Source organism: Bombyx mandarina, chromosome 07 (genome assembly GCF_030267445.1).
Source record: "Bombyx mandarina strain Sakado chromosome 07, ASM3026744v2".
Classification (NCBI taxonomy): Eukaryota; Metazoa; Arthropoda; class Insecta; order Lepidoptera; family Bombycidae; genus Bombyx; species Bombyx mandarina.
Window position 1 is genome coordinate 12,882,381 of NC_143214.1, and position 15,070 is coordinate 12,897,450.

At 36.7% G+C, this 15,070-nt stretch overlaps 3 protein-coding genes across 11 annotated transcripts in view; 1 reads left to right on the forward strand and 2 right to left on the reverse strand.

Moving 5' to 3' along the window:
* Usp8 (Ubiquitin specific protease 8) overlaps window positions 1–4,069 on the reverse strand; it is a 35,247-nt gene extending 31,178 nt beyond the window's left edge. The window contains exons 1-4 of one of the 2 annotated variants that reach the window (XM_089728880.1): window positions 3,805–4,069; window positions 3,495–3,725; window positions 2,821–2,960; window positions 662–824 (exon numbers count right to left, since the gene is read on the reverse strand). In XM_089728880.1, the coding sequence (XP_089585006.1) occupies window positions 662–824; window positions 2,821–2,960; window positions 3,495–3,725; window positions 3,805–3,905 (635 nt within the window). In that variant the 5' untranslated portion in view covers window positions 3,906–4,069. Of the gene's footprint in view, window positions 1–661; window positions 825–2,820; window positions 2,961–3,494; window positions 3,738–3,804 lie in introns of both variants that reach the window. The other variant, XM_089728879.1, reaches the window with a different exon arrangement.
* The window catches only part of LOC149502742 (organic cation transporter protein), a 111,167-nt gene that overhangs the window by 10,685 nt on the left and 85,412 nt on the right, over window positions 1–15,070 (reverse strand). The gene's annotated exons all lie outside the window — the stretch shown is intronic.
* The window catches only part of Sap47 (Synapse-associated protein 47kD), a 69,677-nt gene continuing 61,994 nt past the window's right edge, over window positions 7,388–15,070 (forward strand). For 3 of the 8 annotated variants that reach the window (XM_089728859.1, XM_089728860.1, XM_089728862.1), the window contains exons 1-5: window positions 7,393–7,888; window positions 8,146–8,346; window positions 10,238–10,317; window positions 11,241–11,303; window positions 12,228–12,349. In XM_089728859.1, coding sequence (XP_089584985.1) covers window positions 7,758–7,888; window positions 8,146–8,346; window positions 10,238–10,317; window positions 11,241–11,303; window positions 12,228–12,349 — 597 coding nt within the window. In that variant the 5' untranslated portion in view covers window positions 7,393–7,757. Of the gene's footprint in view, window positions 7,889–8,145; window positions 8,347–10,237; window positions 10,318–11,240; window positions 11,304–12,227; window positions 12,350–15,070 lie in introns of all 8 variants that reach the window. The other 5 variants (XM_089728856.1, XM_089728861.1, XM_089728855.1 and 2 more) reach the window with 4 other exon arrangements.

Below are 15,070 nucleotides of genomic sequence, written 5' to 3' on the forward strand. Positions count from 1 at the left end.
CTTGGTTGAACTGTTGGCTCAATTCTAGTTGGAACAGCCCAAGAGCCATTAAGCTGCACATTAAGTATATGGGTAACAATTTCCAATTAAGGTAATTTCAATGAAAAGAAGACCTCGTGACTTGAGATGGAAGTGACACATGTACTCTAGGAGCCCCAATAAAGGCGGAAAAAGTTCTACAATAAGCTCTTGGCCATTGAAGCTAAAGCCATTAGAACAACTTGAAGTTATTGTGATATATTTAATGATACCATATTGCATTTCAGAAGTACTCTGTGACAAACTTAGTGATAATGTAACAATCAATGTTGGTATCACATAATAAAAAAAAATTCTTCCATGTCTCAAATTCAATCTATTTATATAAAAATGAATTGCTGTTCGTTAGTCTCGCTAAAACTCGAGAACGGCTGGACCGATTTGCCTAATTTTGGTCTTGAATTATTTTTAGAAGTCCAGAGAAGGTTTAAAAGGTAGATAGATATGAAAATGCTTGGAATTAAATAAAAATAACAATTTTTTTCTCCCTTCGATGTGTCCCCCGTCGGAGGGATTCCTTTTGTTTGTTTTAAGTTTATTTTATACAAAAGTTTAAGTGTTTTATTTATCGATTGAGGCTCTACGAATTCTGCCGGGTCAACTAGTGAAACATAAAACTTACCCAGGTGATATGCATTCTTCGGGCACACTGATACAAGCCGGGTAGCTGATGTGAGATTCTAAGTAATCTTTCCCAGGTCTTGCATCAAGGATCATGACCTTCAACTTGCCGGCCTTCAAGATTGAATAGAGTTGTTCGCTTTTGATGGTCACCTCATCAGGACCTAGATTAATTAAAAATTTTGTTTGAACAACTTGAGACAGCACATGCATTTTCATGCATATTTATAAAATTAATGAATTCATTTATTTGTCAACTGAATTGAAACAAATATGAAATATTTGTCCAAGCTTATCTCAATCATCACTGAAACTCTAATTGATTCAGTTGCTGTGGAGTTGAATAATAAAAAGGTCGTAGTAGTAATAATGTAGGAATAAAAGATCGTAGTTGTAATAATGTAGGAATAAAAGGTCGTAGTAGTAATAATGTAGGAATAAAAGGTTGTAGTAGTAATAATGTAGGAAAAAAAGGTCGTAGTAAGTCGTCGTGGCCTAAAGGATAAGACGTCCGGTGCATTCGTATCGAGCGATGCATCGGTGTTCGAATCCCGCTGGCGGGTACTACTTTTTCTAATGAAATACGTACTCAGCAAATGTTCACGATTGACTTCCACGGTGAAGGAATAACATCGTGCAATAAAAATCAAACCCGCAAAATTATAATTTGCGTAATTACTGGTGGTAGGACCTCTTGTGAGTCCGCACGGGTAGGTACCACCGCCCCGCCTATTTCTGCCGTGAAGCAGTGGTGCGTTTCGGTTTGAAGGGTGGGGCAGCCGTTGTGACTATACTGAGACCTTAGAACTATATCTCAAGGTGTGTGGCGCATTTACGTTGTAGATGTCTATGGGCTCCAGTAACCACCTAACACCAGGTGGGCTGTGAGCTCGTCCACACATCCCAGCAAAAAAAAATTATAGTAGTAATAATGTAGGAATAAAAGGTCGTAGTAGTAATAATGACGTAGGAATAATACGTAGTTTTAGATAGATTGTCACTGATGCCATTACAGGAGGGTACATAATATTAGGTCTTTACGTATGAAATTGCCTTTAATATAGAAAATTTCAAACATTTTTTATTCCTATGGATTCAAATTTGCACTCATTCAATGCAATTTGCTTCTCAGGTATTAAAGTTTTTTCCTGCCAAGCAGTTGATAAAACTTTGGAAATAGTAGAAATCTGTCAGGGCAAGGTCTGGTGAGTACGGGTGATGCCGCAACATTTTACTTCAGTCTTATAGCTTAAAGACCTTATCATGGCATGAGAGGTCAAGCGTTGTTATTCAGCAGGGGCAACCAACTAATGATTCACTAACTTCACCATCATTCTATTTAATTCCTCACATAGTACATCTGTAGTAATGATGTTCCTGATGGAAAATCCCTTTTTTTGTGCCTGTTAAGCAACACAAGGCATACCTAACTATTTTCATTTGCGGCATCCACTCATAATTTTTTTTTTACGTTGCCAATTTGACGCAAATGGATTAATATTGTTTTGATGCTAATATTCAATGCTGCTGCTAGCTTAGCATAGGTTTAATATCGTTAGCTTCCACTATCGCTTTTGTCGTCATTGTTGACTTTAGTTTTCAGGCAACAATGTGATCATTTTTACATCAAAATTTCCATCCAATAATGAATCATGTGTTCGACATTACTGTGACAGAACTTATTTTATAAGATGAAAAGGGTACAAAGTGAAAAAAAACACTAATAAACACGTGACTGAAATTAGCAATAGTATTTTTTCTTAAAAAACAATTCATTTGATTTTAGAATTTATTAACTATACATAAAATACATATTTAATCTATACATAAATTATGTTTCAAATGGTCAGTAATGTAAAATAACTAATATATTAACATAAAAATGGGATCATTAGTTCTTTTTTCCTGAAACAGTGAAGGCAGTGTTTTGTGAAGATAGCTGGAAGTCTTGTTACCTGAACAATAGATAACATGTACAAAATGTTTTTTTGTGATCAATAGACAAAATGCTATGAAACAACCAAAAAATATTGATGGATTGTGTATTGCAAGCAATGTAGTTGGAACAAATAACAGATGTCAATGGAAGAATAAGGACTATTCTGCTAACCCCTGATAATAAGGAAGATTTGAAATGTAATAAAATGACAGAATAAAGACCTGGTAAGTTGACAGGTGTCGAAGGCGGCTCATTGATGGAGACCTCAATGGCCTTCTTTCTGTTCTCCTCAATCTTTTGTTTGAATATCTCATTCTCTTTTATGTCGTTTAGACGTTTCTGCTTCAATTCCATTGCATACCTTCAAATCAATATTAATTAATTATCACACTGTACTGTAAGACTAAAAAAATCAATTTGTGGATATTGATCTGGCAAATGTTGTATTTGCAGTTTTGGGAGTAAATAATGGTCTAATATGGACAGACATTACATATCTTTATGTCTGATAATGATAATGTCATTGTCTGAAATTGTTTTATGTTTGAGTATATTTATTTAAATTGGCTTTAACAGCTTTACAGCATGAAACCATTTCATACAGTATATTGAGTGGTGAATGAAAAGTCTATCCACTACCCCGTTCACTCACACAATCCACCTATCCACTTATAGTATTACGAGTATAAATATTTAAGCATGAAAACACTTTAATGCCTTTTCTGGACAGACTATTGGCTGTGGCTCCTTCCTTTACATGACAAGATGACTAGCTATTTTTTAAATGTTAAATAATATTAGATTTGAGCAAGAAAAAGTATTATTGTGTGCGCATTGCTATCTTTATTATCTGTACAAGATTAATTGTGATGAATGTGTTTTTTAGCCACTTTACCTGTCTATAAGACTGTTCTTTAGTTTCTCAGCAGCATCAATAGCCTTGTTAGGGTTCTTAGCTCCCAGCATGCTGTTGTAGTATGACTTATCCTTCAGATACTCCTTATCTTTGCTCAGATAGGCTATGACTCTCAAATATTTCATGTAATATACGTAGGAGTACTCCTCGTCACCATTTTTCCGAGCTTCTTCGGCGCTTTCAAACAATTTCTGTGCTGTCTTGCATAACCTGAACAAAGACCTCAACATATGACTCAAGTTTAGTATTTTTGCCGTAATTTATGCTATTGAAAATAATAATAACTCACAGATTAGCCCGTTTCGTTTTCAAATCTGGAACATTGTGTAATTTGTCCAGATCTTCGATGCATTTCCCGAGGTGCAATTGTTTACGGCGTGTTTCCGTCATTCTCCGTTTTTATGCGCTTGCACTGTATATGATACAGATTCGGTATGATTGAAGATCCTAATATCACTATTCACTACATTTGGTAAATAAATTTTATGATTATTTTGTTGAAAATTGTCAGCTTCAAACAAAAAAATAGATCTATGTGCCAAACTGTCACAAAATGTCAGTTTTAGTCTAATGTCATTTGTCAGTTGTTGAGTAGTTTTACTTTTCGAACTGTAAAGGCGAAGAAATCACACCATGCAGCTGAGGGAGTCCATTATAGAGTCCCTTCTTTATTTCGCCGTAAAGTCGTGTTTTATGTAATTAACACCATAGTTAAAACAATATAAATTTTATTGTTGTAGCGGTATAAACAATTCTAAGTAATTATATTACATTAGTTATTAAATACATTAAAAATTATTTTTTACGTTTTACATTTTCGGCGGTAAAAAGGTCCCGTGTCACATATATATATTCTTTTTCGACCTCTCGTGCGTTCCGGCTTACGCATCTAAAAATGTGCGTTCTTAAACGCCACACAGCCATATCTTTTTTAAATTATTTTTCAGATAAGTAATATGAAATGAAAAATGATATGGATGAAATGAGGTGAAGTTGATTTATTTGACTGTAATCGATTGGGATGAAATTCAATGATGATGATGAAATGGGATGAAGTGAAGTCTCAGTAAAATGGTTTTACTTACAGTGACATTGGTGGACTTTTTGGAAGAGCCCGAGAAACTTCGTCCAGCAGATTTGTTTCAGTTTCAGTTGTTAAAGTTCATGCTTGAGCACGAACATAAATAATACACTTAATGGGACAAATAAAACAGGTAAACATGATACCTTAGTTGGATAGGGCTTCTCCAGTCTATGGTATACTTTACTTCTGTGGCTTTACAATACAATAAATTCAATATCTTTAGCCTTATCTTAGAATACTTGTACCAAACCAATACTTTAATTATTTCAAAATATTAACTTTTAAGCTATTGCATAGCTTTTATCGCGGGCCTTGAGCGCGGCGACCGAATCATGAAATTCCGTAACGAAAAAAATCTTACACCCCTCACTCCGCCTACCATGTAGCTCGCGTTCAACACATTCACACGTTGCACTTGTGTAGTGTTTGTGAATAAGCGCGTGGCGTGACGTCACACTGTATGCGCACCATGAAAAGTCTGCCCATCTCTCTCTTGCGCGGTCTAGTTTATGAGTATGAAGGGGACAGTTAAGGGTTTGCTTTTATTAATGTTTAATATAGCGTGGTCTTGTTTTATTATTGTTTTAATATTAAATTATCATAGTCTAATTATAATTGCATAAGTTGATAAAAAATGCTATGCAAAAGCTTTACCGCGGCAGTTCCCGAGTGCCCCACGTTTTTTTTTATTAAATATTTCATTTACAATGTACATTAAAACTATAATTAAAAAAAGAAGCTCTATTGGGTTTAAATGTTGTATGTTTTTGCTTTTTTTTTTACATTTATTTTATTATAGACGGTCTTCCAGAGTGAATCATCCCGTCATGACTTATGCAAGTTCAATATTCATTCACGCGGCCTGCATGCACATAAACTTTCTCCAGATCATCCAATCCCGTTTCTGCAGGATACCCGTCGGAGTGCCGTAGTACGTAAGGAATGTTGATCTTTACAACAACTTAAATATATAACCGATACGTAAGTACTCATAGGAAGCATCAGAATGCTACTATTAAAAAGCGGCGGGATACAATAACTTTCTTTTTGTGGCGTTGTTCATGCTAGGGCTAGTGTTAGTAAATTCTCTCAGGTTGAGGAATCAGGTCCACGTGTAGCTGGAATAGCTTCTTAGGCTACCAGCGAATGGGTAGGAAAAATCAGTGAATCTGAATCTGCACGCCCCACACGTGTATATTTATTTGTATAGCTATTATTTTATATAATTTCATTAAATATATGTTTGTATAATAATTAAAAATATAATACCAGATTTGACTTCATACAGAAGACGGCTGTCCGAATTGTCGATAACCCCACTCTCACGAATTGTTTGGGACCTCTAGGTCTGCGAGGGACCTCAGATTTCTTCGTGTTTTGTACCGTATGTTACATGTGAAGTGCTCTGAGGAATTGTTGGAGATGTTAGCATCATCTCGTTTTTACCACCGCCCGTCACCGGAGCAGAGTTCACCTATACTACCACTGTCTTCATCCACAGTGCGTTTCCAGAGATATTTTTGCCATGTACCATCCAGCTTTGGAATGGGTTTCCTTCTATAGGGCTTGCAGAGAACACTTAACGGTAGCCAGGGGCTTCGCTCTGCTTCTGGGATTGTTGACCTCTATGAGCAACGGTAACCACTTATTATCAGGTCGGCCGTACGCTCGTCTGCCTACAACGGCAATATACAAAAAAAAGTTACGTTCTTAAAAAGATACAATATTAATTTATGTTTTGGCCGGAGTTCTCGTAACAACTAAATCGAAAGACACGCAAGCTCGTTTCCGTCAATCTTATTGTTTACTTCCATTTTAAAATCCTGAAGTACTACGCTTCAGAATTGATATCGGGTCGATATCTTTATTCAGATTTAGTATTGTTATACATAATTGTATCCTTGTGCTTCTAGTTTCATTTATTTTCATTCCATAGATGATCCGGCTCTATCACAGGAACTAAGTTACCGTTGATCGTGAGCACCAACATTGCCTCAGGAATTCCGGCGCCGCGCCGATGCCTATCATATTTTTTCCAGTAGGTTATAGTTAGGTTATAGTTAATAAATATAATGTATAGGTATTTAATAAAAGAGCTAAAACATTAATATATATAAGTTGCTTATTCTATTTCTACACTATATTCATGAAACTGCTAGGATCATTTTATTTAAATTGCAGCACTATAAACAAACGTAAAATTTCCCCTCCTGGCTGAGCCTTAGCTCGCCCACCCGCCCTGATAAAATTAGAAAGGCCTCCAGGCCACCAGTAATCTCTCAAACATAAAAAAGACGCAAAATTAATAACAAAGTCTATCAATGTATGATTAAAATAATTATATTTAGAGCCAATCCTCATGCCCGTCACTTATGTAAATATTACCTATTATTAAATACTATTAGCTTGTAGAATAATTCATGACTTAAAAACTAGTTTCATGATTATAATAAGAAAAATTGTTCACTTCCGCTCTGTAAAAAATTGCAGGGTGACCGCACATTATACTGGAGTTACAAACGATTATAATTTGAAGGCAGAACCAGGACGATGTAGTAGGTATTACAAGGAACTGTAACTACAGTGTTTGGATTTTTCGGTGAAAGCAAAAATTATGAAGTTAAATTCTATATAAGTTGAAAGCTAAAAACAAGGACGCACACGCTTCATTCAGTGTCTTTAGGAAGCTGTGTATTCTTTATGATCCTGAGCGATCAATTACAGGATTCAAGGGGAAATAGCGATTAATCGATATGGAGTTACCTATATGGTCCTTGTCATCATGATTGTTTTTAACTAATCTTGTCATTTTGACACTTGTTATTTTGAAAGAATTCATTTACAATCACTATGAAATTTAGTCATTTGTATTTACACCTTAAGCTGTACGAATAAAGTGTTTTTCAAAATAATTTTTTTGTAAATCTAAGAGTTGGTGTAGGAAATTGTAAACAGCGCAGAATCGTGGAATTTTCACCCATGCGCATTGGAAACATCCGATTTTCCAGGTCGATTGCGGTTTTCCGTTTAGTTTTTCAGCTGATCACGCATTCTACGGGCGCACTGCAGACCATCCGTGGGTCATGTGCGAAACTGTAACAGCGTAGTTAATTCGCTGTATTCGCGTTGTGTAGTTTGATTAGCTAGTGCCCGTGAAGATGTTCTCAGGTCTCACAAACCAGGTCAGCTCATGGATGGGAGCCGCTAAGGGCGAGCCGCAAGATGAGGAAGTACCTACCCCTACGAAAGACGCAACAGCAGAGGCCGCAGCCGACGTCGAAAGACAAAGGTAAGTTTTTGCTTTATTTACGTGCCATTTCTCCTCGTTCAGTAAGTAATTTTTTTTTTAATTCATTTTTTAAATTTATGGGTGGGGTTGGGTTTTGTCGTTTGATTAATGCATATTTGTACTTAATACAACTTTAATATTTTAAAGTAGCATTAGATTATATTTCTTTGTGTGTTCCAAATACTAACACTAAACTCCTGCAGCATAGAAAAGGTTTAATTTTTAATGACAAAAGACTTAAATATTTTCTTGTTCAGTCCAACTAAAGGTGGCAGCAAGCTGGACATCATCACCAATGTGAAGTCACAGATGACCGGTTGGCTTGGTTCTGGCATCCCCATACCTGGGTTGAGAAAAAATGAACCCGCTGCTGCTGAATCTGCAGAGCCAGCTCCCGAACCAGAGCCTGAATTGAAGACAGACATCAAGGACGACGATGATAACTCCAGGTATAATAGGTACGAGGGGCTAGCAGATGCAATGAGATGGCGTTTCTTTGCTTCTTTTCCATTTTTATAGAGTGGTTGTGTAATATCAGTTTTGGTGCAAGAATTTTCTGGAAGCACCCAATTTTAGCCATTATGTAACAACACATTAAAGAAAACATATTGTTTTATTTCTTAGAAATGATTCTATCATGTGTGAATTTTGTCAAAGAATACTAATATTCATTTTCTTTTTTTTTATCTTACAAATTCTTATTGTTACATAAGTGCTAAATTTTATTGCTTTGATGAACAGTATGCTTAGAAGACATCATTTAGGAAACATTTTCTGACTACAAATAAAATATCACAAATGTTTAATCCTTTTTAATTAACATTGAACAATTCAAAAAAATCAGGAACGTTTTATATTTCATCTTCTAAGATTAAACACTTGTACTCATTAAATCTGCTGGTAACCCCATTTATTATTTTTGTCTGTTTTATCTAGTCAAATTCATGATAGCACAGTATAACATTAGGATTAAGCATAGTTACAGATAAACTAAACATATGTCATTAATACTAAAACTGGTTTTCTTTGCTCCTTTTTTTATTTATTGCTTAGATGGTTGAGCGAGCTCACAGGCTTCCTGGTGTTAAGTGGTTACTGGAGCCCATAGACATCTACAACGTAAATGGCGCAACCTATCTTGAAATATTAGGTCTAAGTTCAGTATAGTCACAACGGCTGCCCCATCCTTCAAACCGAAATGCATTACTGTTTCACGGAAGAAATAGGCAGGGTGGTGGTACCTACCCGCGCGGACTCACAAGAGCTACCACCAGTAAAAATGTCAGTCTGTTCTATTCGTTCTTACTCCAGGTTTGGGGATACAGCCAGCACCTTTTGAGGTCGTCGTGGCCTAAAGAATAAGACGTCTGGTGCATTCGTGTTGAGCGATGCACCGGTGTTCGAATCCCGCAGGCGGGGACCAATTTTTCTAATGAAATACGTACTCAGCAAATGTTCACGATTGACTTCCGCGGTTAAGAAGTAACATCGTGTAATAAAAATCAAACCCGCAAAATTATAATTTGCGTATTTACTGGTGGTAGGACCTCTTGTGAGTCCGCAGGGGTAGGTACCACCGCCCTGCCTATTTCTGTCGTGAAGCAGTAATACGTTTCGGTTTGAAGGGTAGGGCAGCCGTTGTAACTACATTGAGACCTTAGAACTTATGTCTCAAGGTGGATGGCGCATTTACGTTGTAGATGTCTATTCCACATGAACCAGTATTCGCGAATATATGGTAGACGAAAACTGAAAAATCAATAATATTGGCCAGTTAATCATTAACTTCTGTTGTGAATTTGGCCTGATCGTAATTTTTTTGTAGATAATATTTATTAGTTTTAATCGATCATTGTTGTCGATACGACAAATTATGTTTGATAATATTGAATAATGTTTGAACTACTGCGGACGTAATCACGGTACTCACCGTAAGACATGAGCTCGAAGTCAGTTGAGTTGTTTAATGCGTGGCATGAATAGGCAAAGTGGTGATGCAGAGCTCACGACGTTTCCTGTTAAAGTGATGTTAAGTTAGGCCAAGAGAACTGGCCTAACTTAGAGTGTAAGAGTGCAGGGGAGTCGTTTAGTGGTTATGGCCCTAAAATTCCTTGGGCCCGCGGTCTGCTCCCAACGCCTTGATCGATCGTTCGGATCGTTAAGTCTTACATACCCCGCATGCTCCCTAGGCGCGCCTCGTAGGAGGATCGAAAAAAATAAAAAAGGGCCAAAAGAACTGGCACTTACGGCAGAAAGTCTGACAGTTTTAATTGGTAATAAAAACTCTCGTCTTTTCCTCATCCCGCAGTGAGATTCGAGTATAATAGTCGATGATCTTTATTCTGACAGTGCCACTGGCGGCGCGGACAGCCGACCAGCTTCCACCGGGGGCACCCCTACTGAAGAGCAACCGGCAGGTGTTGGCAACGGTAAGGGTAAAATTTGAACCTCATTAGTGTAGATTTAGCTATTTTAGATTTTTCGCATTAAAAGTGTACAATTTCCAAAAATATTCGAAATTGAGTTAATACGCGTAAACATTTGGTATCACTAGTATTTTTCTCATACCGTCAAAAGAGCGTAGTTTAATTTTAGTTTTTATTTAATAGTTTACCTATGCTTTGACTAGTATTAACAAAATTAATACATAATTTTATCTTACTTTAAAAGACGGATAATGTAAATAGTAAAAAATGAAAAATAAATGTTGCAAAGATGATTAATATTAAAAATATCACAATACGTTGAACCTTTAGAACACTCTCCTGTAAAATTAGTATGTTTTGAGATTATACAGTTTTAATGCGAGAAGACGATATGTTGGTTCTAGTTTTGTCATCTTGTCAAAAATGTATATCTGAAAATGATCACACTTGAAAGCACAATTGAAATATGCTTCCCACGTTATAGAACTAACGTTTCTTTAAAGATAATATCATAGCTAATATCATACCTATTATGTGTTATAAGAGATTGCTGTACATGCCTGTAACTGGCTTACATACCAGTACTTAATTTTATACATGTTAATTTTAAGCTTGAATGTTTTGTGTGTATTGCTGTTGGTGTGTCTAAATAAATAAATACCTATTTGCGGTAATTATTAGCAATAAAAAAATCATCATCTAAACATTAGGTCGCTACTGGACATAGTTTAACGCTTTTCTAGTTCACTTTTTGCTGTACTAGAGAACTAAGAATTAAGGCGTTTTTGCTTCATGCTAAAATCCCCGTTTTTTTCTTCCTTCCTTTTAGTATAAGTATACGTTATCTGATCTACTTATGGGAAAAGGAAGATTGAGGATTTGAATTAGGGGCGTATTTTTTTTATTTTTTGTTTGCACATTTACAGGTCAACAGAGTAAAAAACAGTTATTCACAGTAGATGCTCTAGAAGTGCCAGATATGCAGGAGTGTATGTACATTGTTATTTTTGTTTATTTTATTTTTTAAGTTTTTTTTTTTTTGCATATAAATTTTCCTAAGATACGCAGAATAGTAAAATCCGGTCACATTGTAGGGACGGGCCTGTCATCCCTAGAAGAAGTTTCGAGAATGAGAAAGCTTTAAGCTTTAAGCTTTTTAAGTGTTTCTGAAGTAATGATTGACCAGCATAATAATATGGTCACGGTTATCACTAGATTTGGAACTGTTTGTTCATGGACGATGTGGATTTACTTTATTGCCTCATTGGTCCCGTTAATGAATCTTCCTACTGCATTCGATTCAGTGCGTTGTGGAAGATAATGACTTGAACAGTATGTGTGTTACCCATATTAAACAAAGAAATCATGTAACATACGTCTTTGTATCTGTAATTACTTGCTAAATTACTTTTTCGTAACATATTATCACCTATTATTCATTATCCTCGAAAAATCTAAGCAATATGACTACTCGTATAAACATTTTATTGTTAGTCACTATTTTGGTGTTAAATCTATATATATAAAAATGAATTGCTGTTCGTTAGTCTCGCTAAAACTCGAGAACGGTTGGACTGATTTGGCTAATTTTGGTCTTAAATTATTCGTGGAAGTCCGAAGAAGGTTTAAAAGGTGAATAAATATGAAAATGCTCGGAATTATATAAAAACAAACAATTTTGTTTTCCCTTTGATGTGTCTCCCGTCGGACGGATTCCTTTTGTTTGTTTTAAGTTTATTTTACAACAAAACAAAAGTTTAGGTTTTTTATTTATCGATTGAGGCACTGCGAAGTCTGCCGGGTCAGCTAGTACCAAATAAAACACTACGGGCTCTCATAAAACTGGTCATAATTACTCCGTCCGTACTCACTTCAAAATAGCACCCAAGGTAAAGAGAGTACTTCTTCACCAGTGACAACAAAAGCGGTCGCCGGCGCCAAGTCCCTGGGCAACTTCCTGTACTCCGCCGTGAACAAAGCCGGGGCCAAGGTCAGCGAGGCCAGCGCCAAGATCAAGAAGACGGTGGAAGAGAACGTGAGTACTAGATTAGGTTTTCCAGGTCTGGTCGGCGATTCTACTACAGGAGTTCACGATGCCGCAGCCAAGTATCAGCGCTATATCGCTTCCGGCAATTAGTTTGTGAGAGTAATGTTGATGCAGCAGCTCTGATAGACGCATGGACGGAAATAGCAGGTATCCGCTATTGATGATTTGGTATTGTTTAATGGTGGTAGGACCTCTTGTGAGTCCGCACGGGTAGGTATCACCGCCCTGCCTATTTCTGCCGTAAAGCAGTAATGCGTTTCGGTTTGAAGGGTGGGGCAGCCGTAGTAACTATACTTGAGAACTTAGAACTTATATCTCAAGGTGGGCGGCGGAATTTATGTTGTAGATGTCTATGGGCTCCGGTAACCACTTAACACCAGGTGGGCTGTGAGCTCGTCCACCCATCTAAGCAATAAAATAAAACATATATCCGCGGTAGGCTGTACTCGATGCGCCAAACGTCTGAGGAGATCATCGGGTAATCGAATGAATTTCATTGGATTTATGTTTCCGCGTGCTCTGTTACACAAGAAAGGCAGTCGATTTGTTAACGGCCACGAGAAAAAGCTACGTACATAGATTTCACTTCCAATTGGATATAAGCCGGAGTAGATTTTGTTCAGTTTTTTGACTTGTAATTACGGATGAAAGCTTTTTAGATATCCTTGTTGTATTCATGATAAATACGAGGGTACGGGTCGTTCTTGAATGAGATATAAACATTGTAACATAATAATATTATACAAATATACTAAACAAGTTGGATAGTAAGCGTGACATACGATTTTCATATTTCTTCAATTTAATACCAGAGTTTATATTATAAATATTTTGTTGTGATTTCAAAACACTTAAATTTATACGGCTCATGTCCAAAGAAAATATTTTGCAAAAATCGAGATCTTTTGTTTATAAAGTCTAGTGTCATGAAAATTTCGATTTAATTCTTAACTAACAGAGACTAGTTAGGGATTATCCACATGAAACACTTATTTTAATCGAACTGAGTGTTGATTAGCAAATTAACCTTTAGCTGATTGTGGATGGGAGATTTAAGAGGTTTGAAGTCGTCTAGGCCTAACGAATAAGACGCCTGATGCATTCGTATCCAGCGATGCGACTATGCCGATGTTCGAATTCCGCAGGCGGGCACCTATTTTTCTAATGAAATACGCACTTAGCAAATGTTCGGACGACTTCCACGGTGAAACAATAACGACGTGCACTGAAAATGAAATGTGCATGATTATAATTTGCGTAATTACTAGTGGTAGGGCATTGTAGGTACCACCGCTCTGCCTATTTCTGCCGTGAAGCAGTAATGCGTTTCGGCATGAAGGGCGTTACATTCGTAATAAAATACATTTGAAACCTCGATGCCATCTTTCAATGTCTACCGTAAACACTCACTAGCAAAAGAATCATCAGCTTCTCCACTCATAGAAGAGCAAGGAACAAACAACATCTGCGCCCTTACTTGAATATGTACAATCTTAGTATTAACATTTATCGCTATGGATATTGACATATCTAAGACGGTAACGTGATGAGCCTTAGTCTCACAGCCTCAACGTTCCCACCTTACTCTTAACTCCAAAATCGTGACAGAGAATGGAACAACTGGATTATAATTTCGACTAAATTCACTGTATAAACAAACAGCCGTTTTGATGTTATGGGAATTATGCGCCATTCTCTCTATTGGGTTATGATTGGTTTTCGATTTATATATCTTGGTAAATAGATTTTCTAAATTCAAATATATAATCGAAGGTGTGGACGAAGCTGATAGAATGATAACGAATGAATAAATTATACTTCAAGGGTTTTTCGATGTCATATAATATAATAGTGGTCGTAATCGCTTTGTTACAATTGGCTTTGGGTCATTTGGAATTTGGTTTTTGGTTTGAAGAAAACAAATATTTAGATTGGATAGGTCTTTTGGTCGCTGTTGAAATTCACCTATATTCCGTAGTATTCCAGCCGTTGTAACTATACTTGAGACTTTAGAGCTTATATCTCAAGGTGGGTGGCGCATTTACGTTGTCGATGTCTATGGGCTCCAGTAACCACTTAACACCAGGTGGGCTGTGAGCTCGTCCACCCATCTAAGCAATAGAAAAAAAAACCTAACATTGTGAGTATAGCCACAATAATTTTTTGCGTCCTACGATAATAATTCTAAAACAAAATTTAAATAAATATATAGGTCCTTTGTGTGTTCTGTACCTTCTTTCTTTTTGATTCAATTGAAAAATTGTTGTGGGTACGTAAAATAAATGTTTTGGTCAAATAGGTATGAAAATCTTGCGTTCGGGTTTAGGATCTCCTTTCCATACTTGTGATGTGATGGAGTATGGTCACTACAAAATGTTCCACGGCAGCAAACAAAATCTAAAGTCTACAAATAGTAACAAAAAGCCTGTTAATGTAGATATATCTGGCACAACCAATTCTATTAAGGCATTCACTAGCGACCCGGTCATTGGGAGAGCTAATGGCTCAGGCTATGTTTGGCCATTACATTTTACGACCACGGCCGCTTTGACCCTGGGCTAAGTGACTGTGTGCTTTGGAGCGGAGTTTGTTTGTCGTCTCCGGGTCTCGTTGCCGGGTCGAGAAACGGTTGGTCAATAGAAAATGCGTATTTTTGGGTTTGAGGAGGTAGTGAGGGTTATCTGTATAACCCATATGTTATGTACGGAC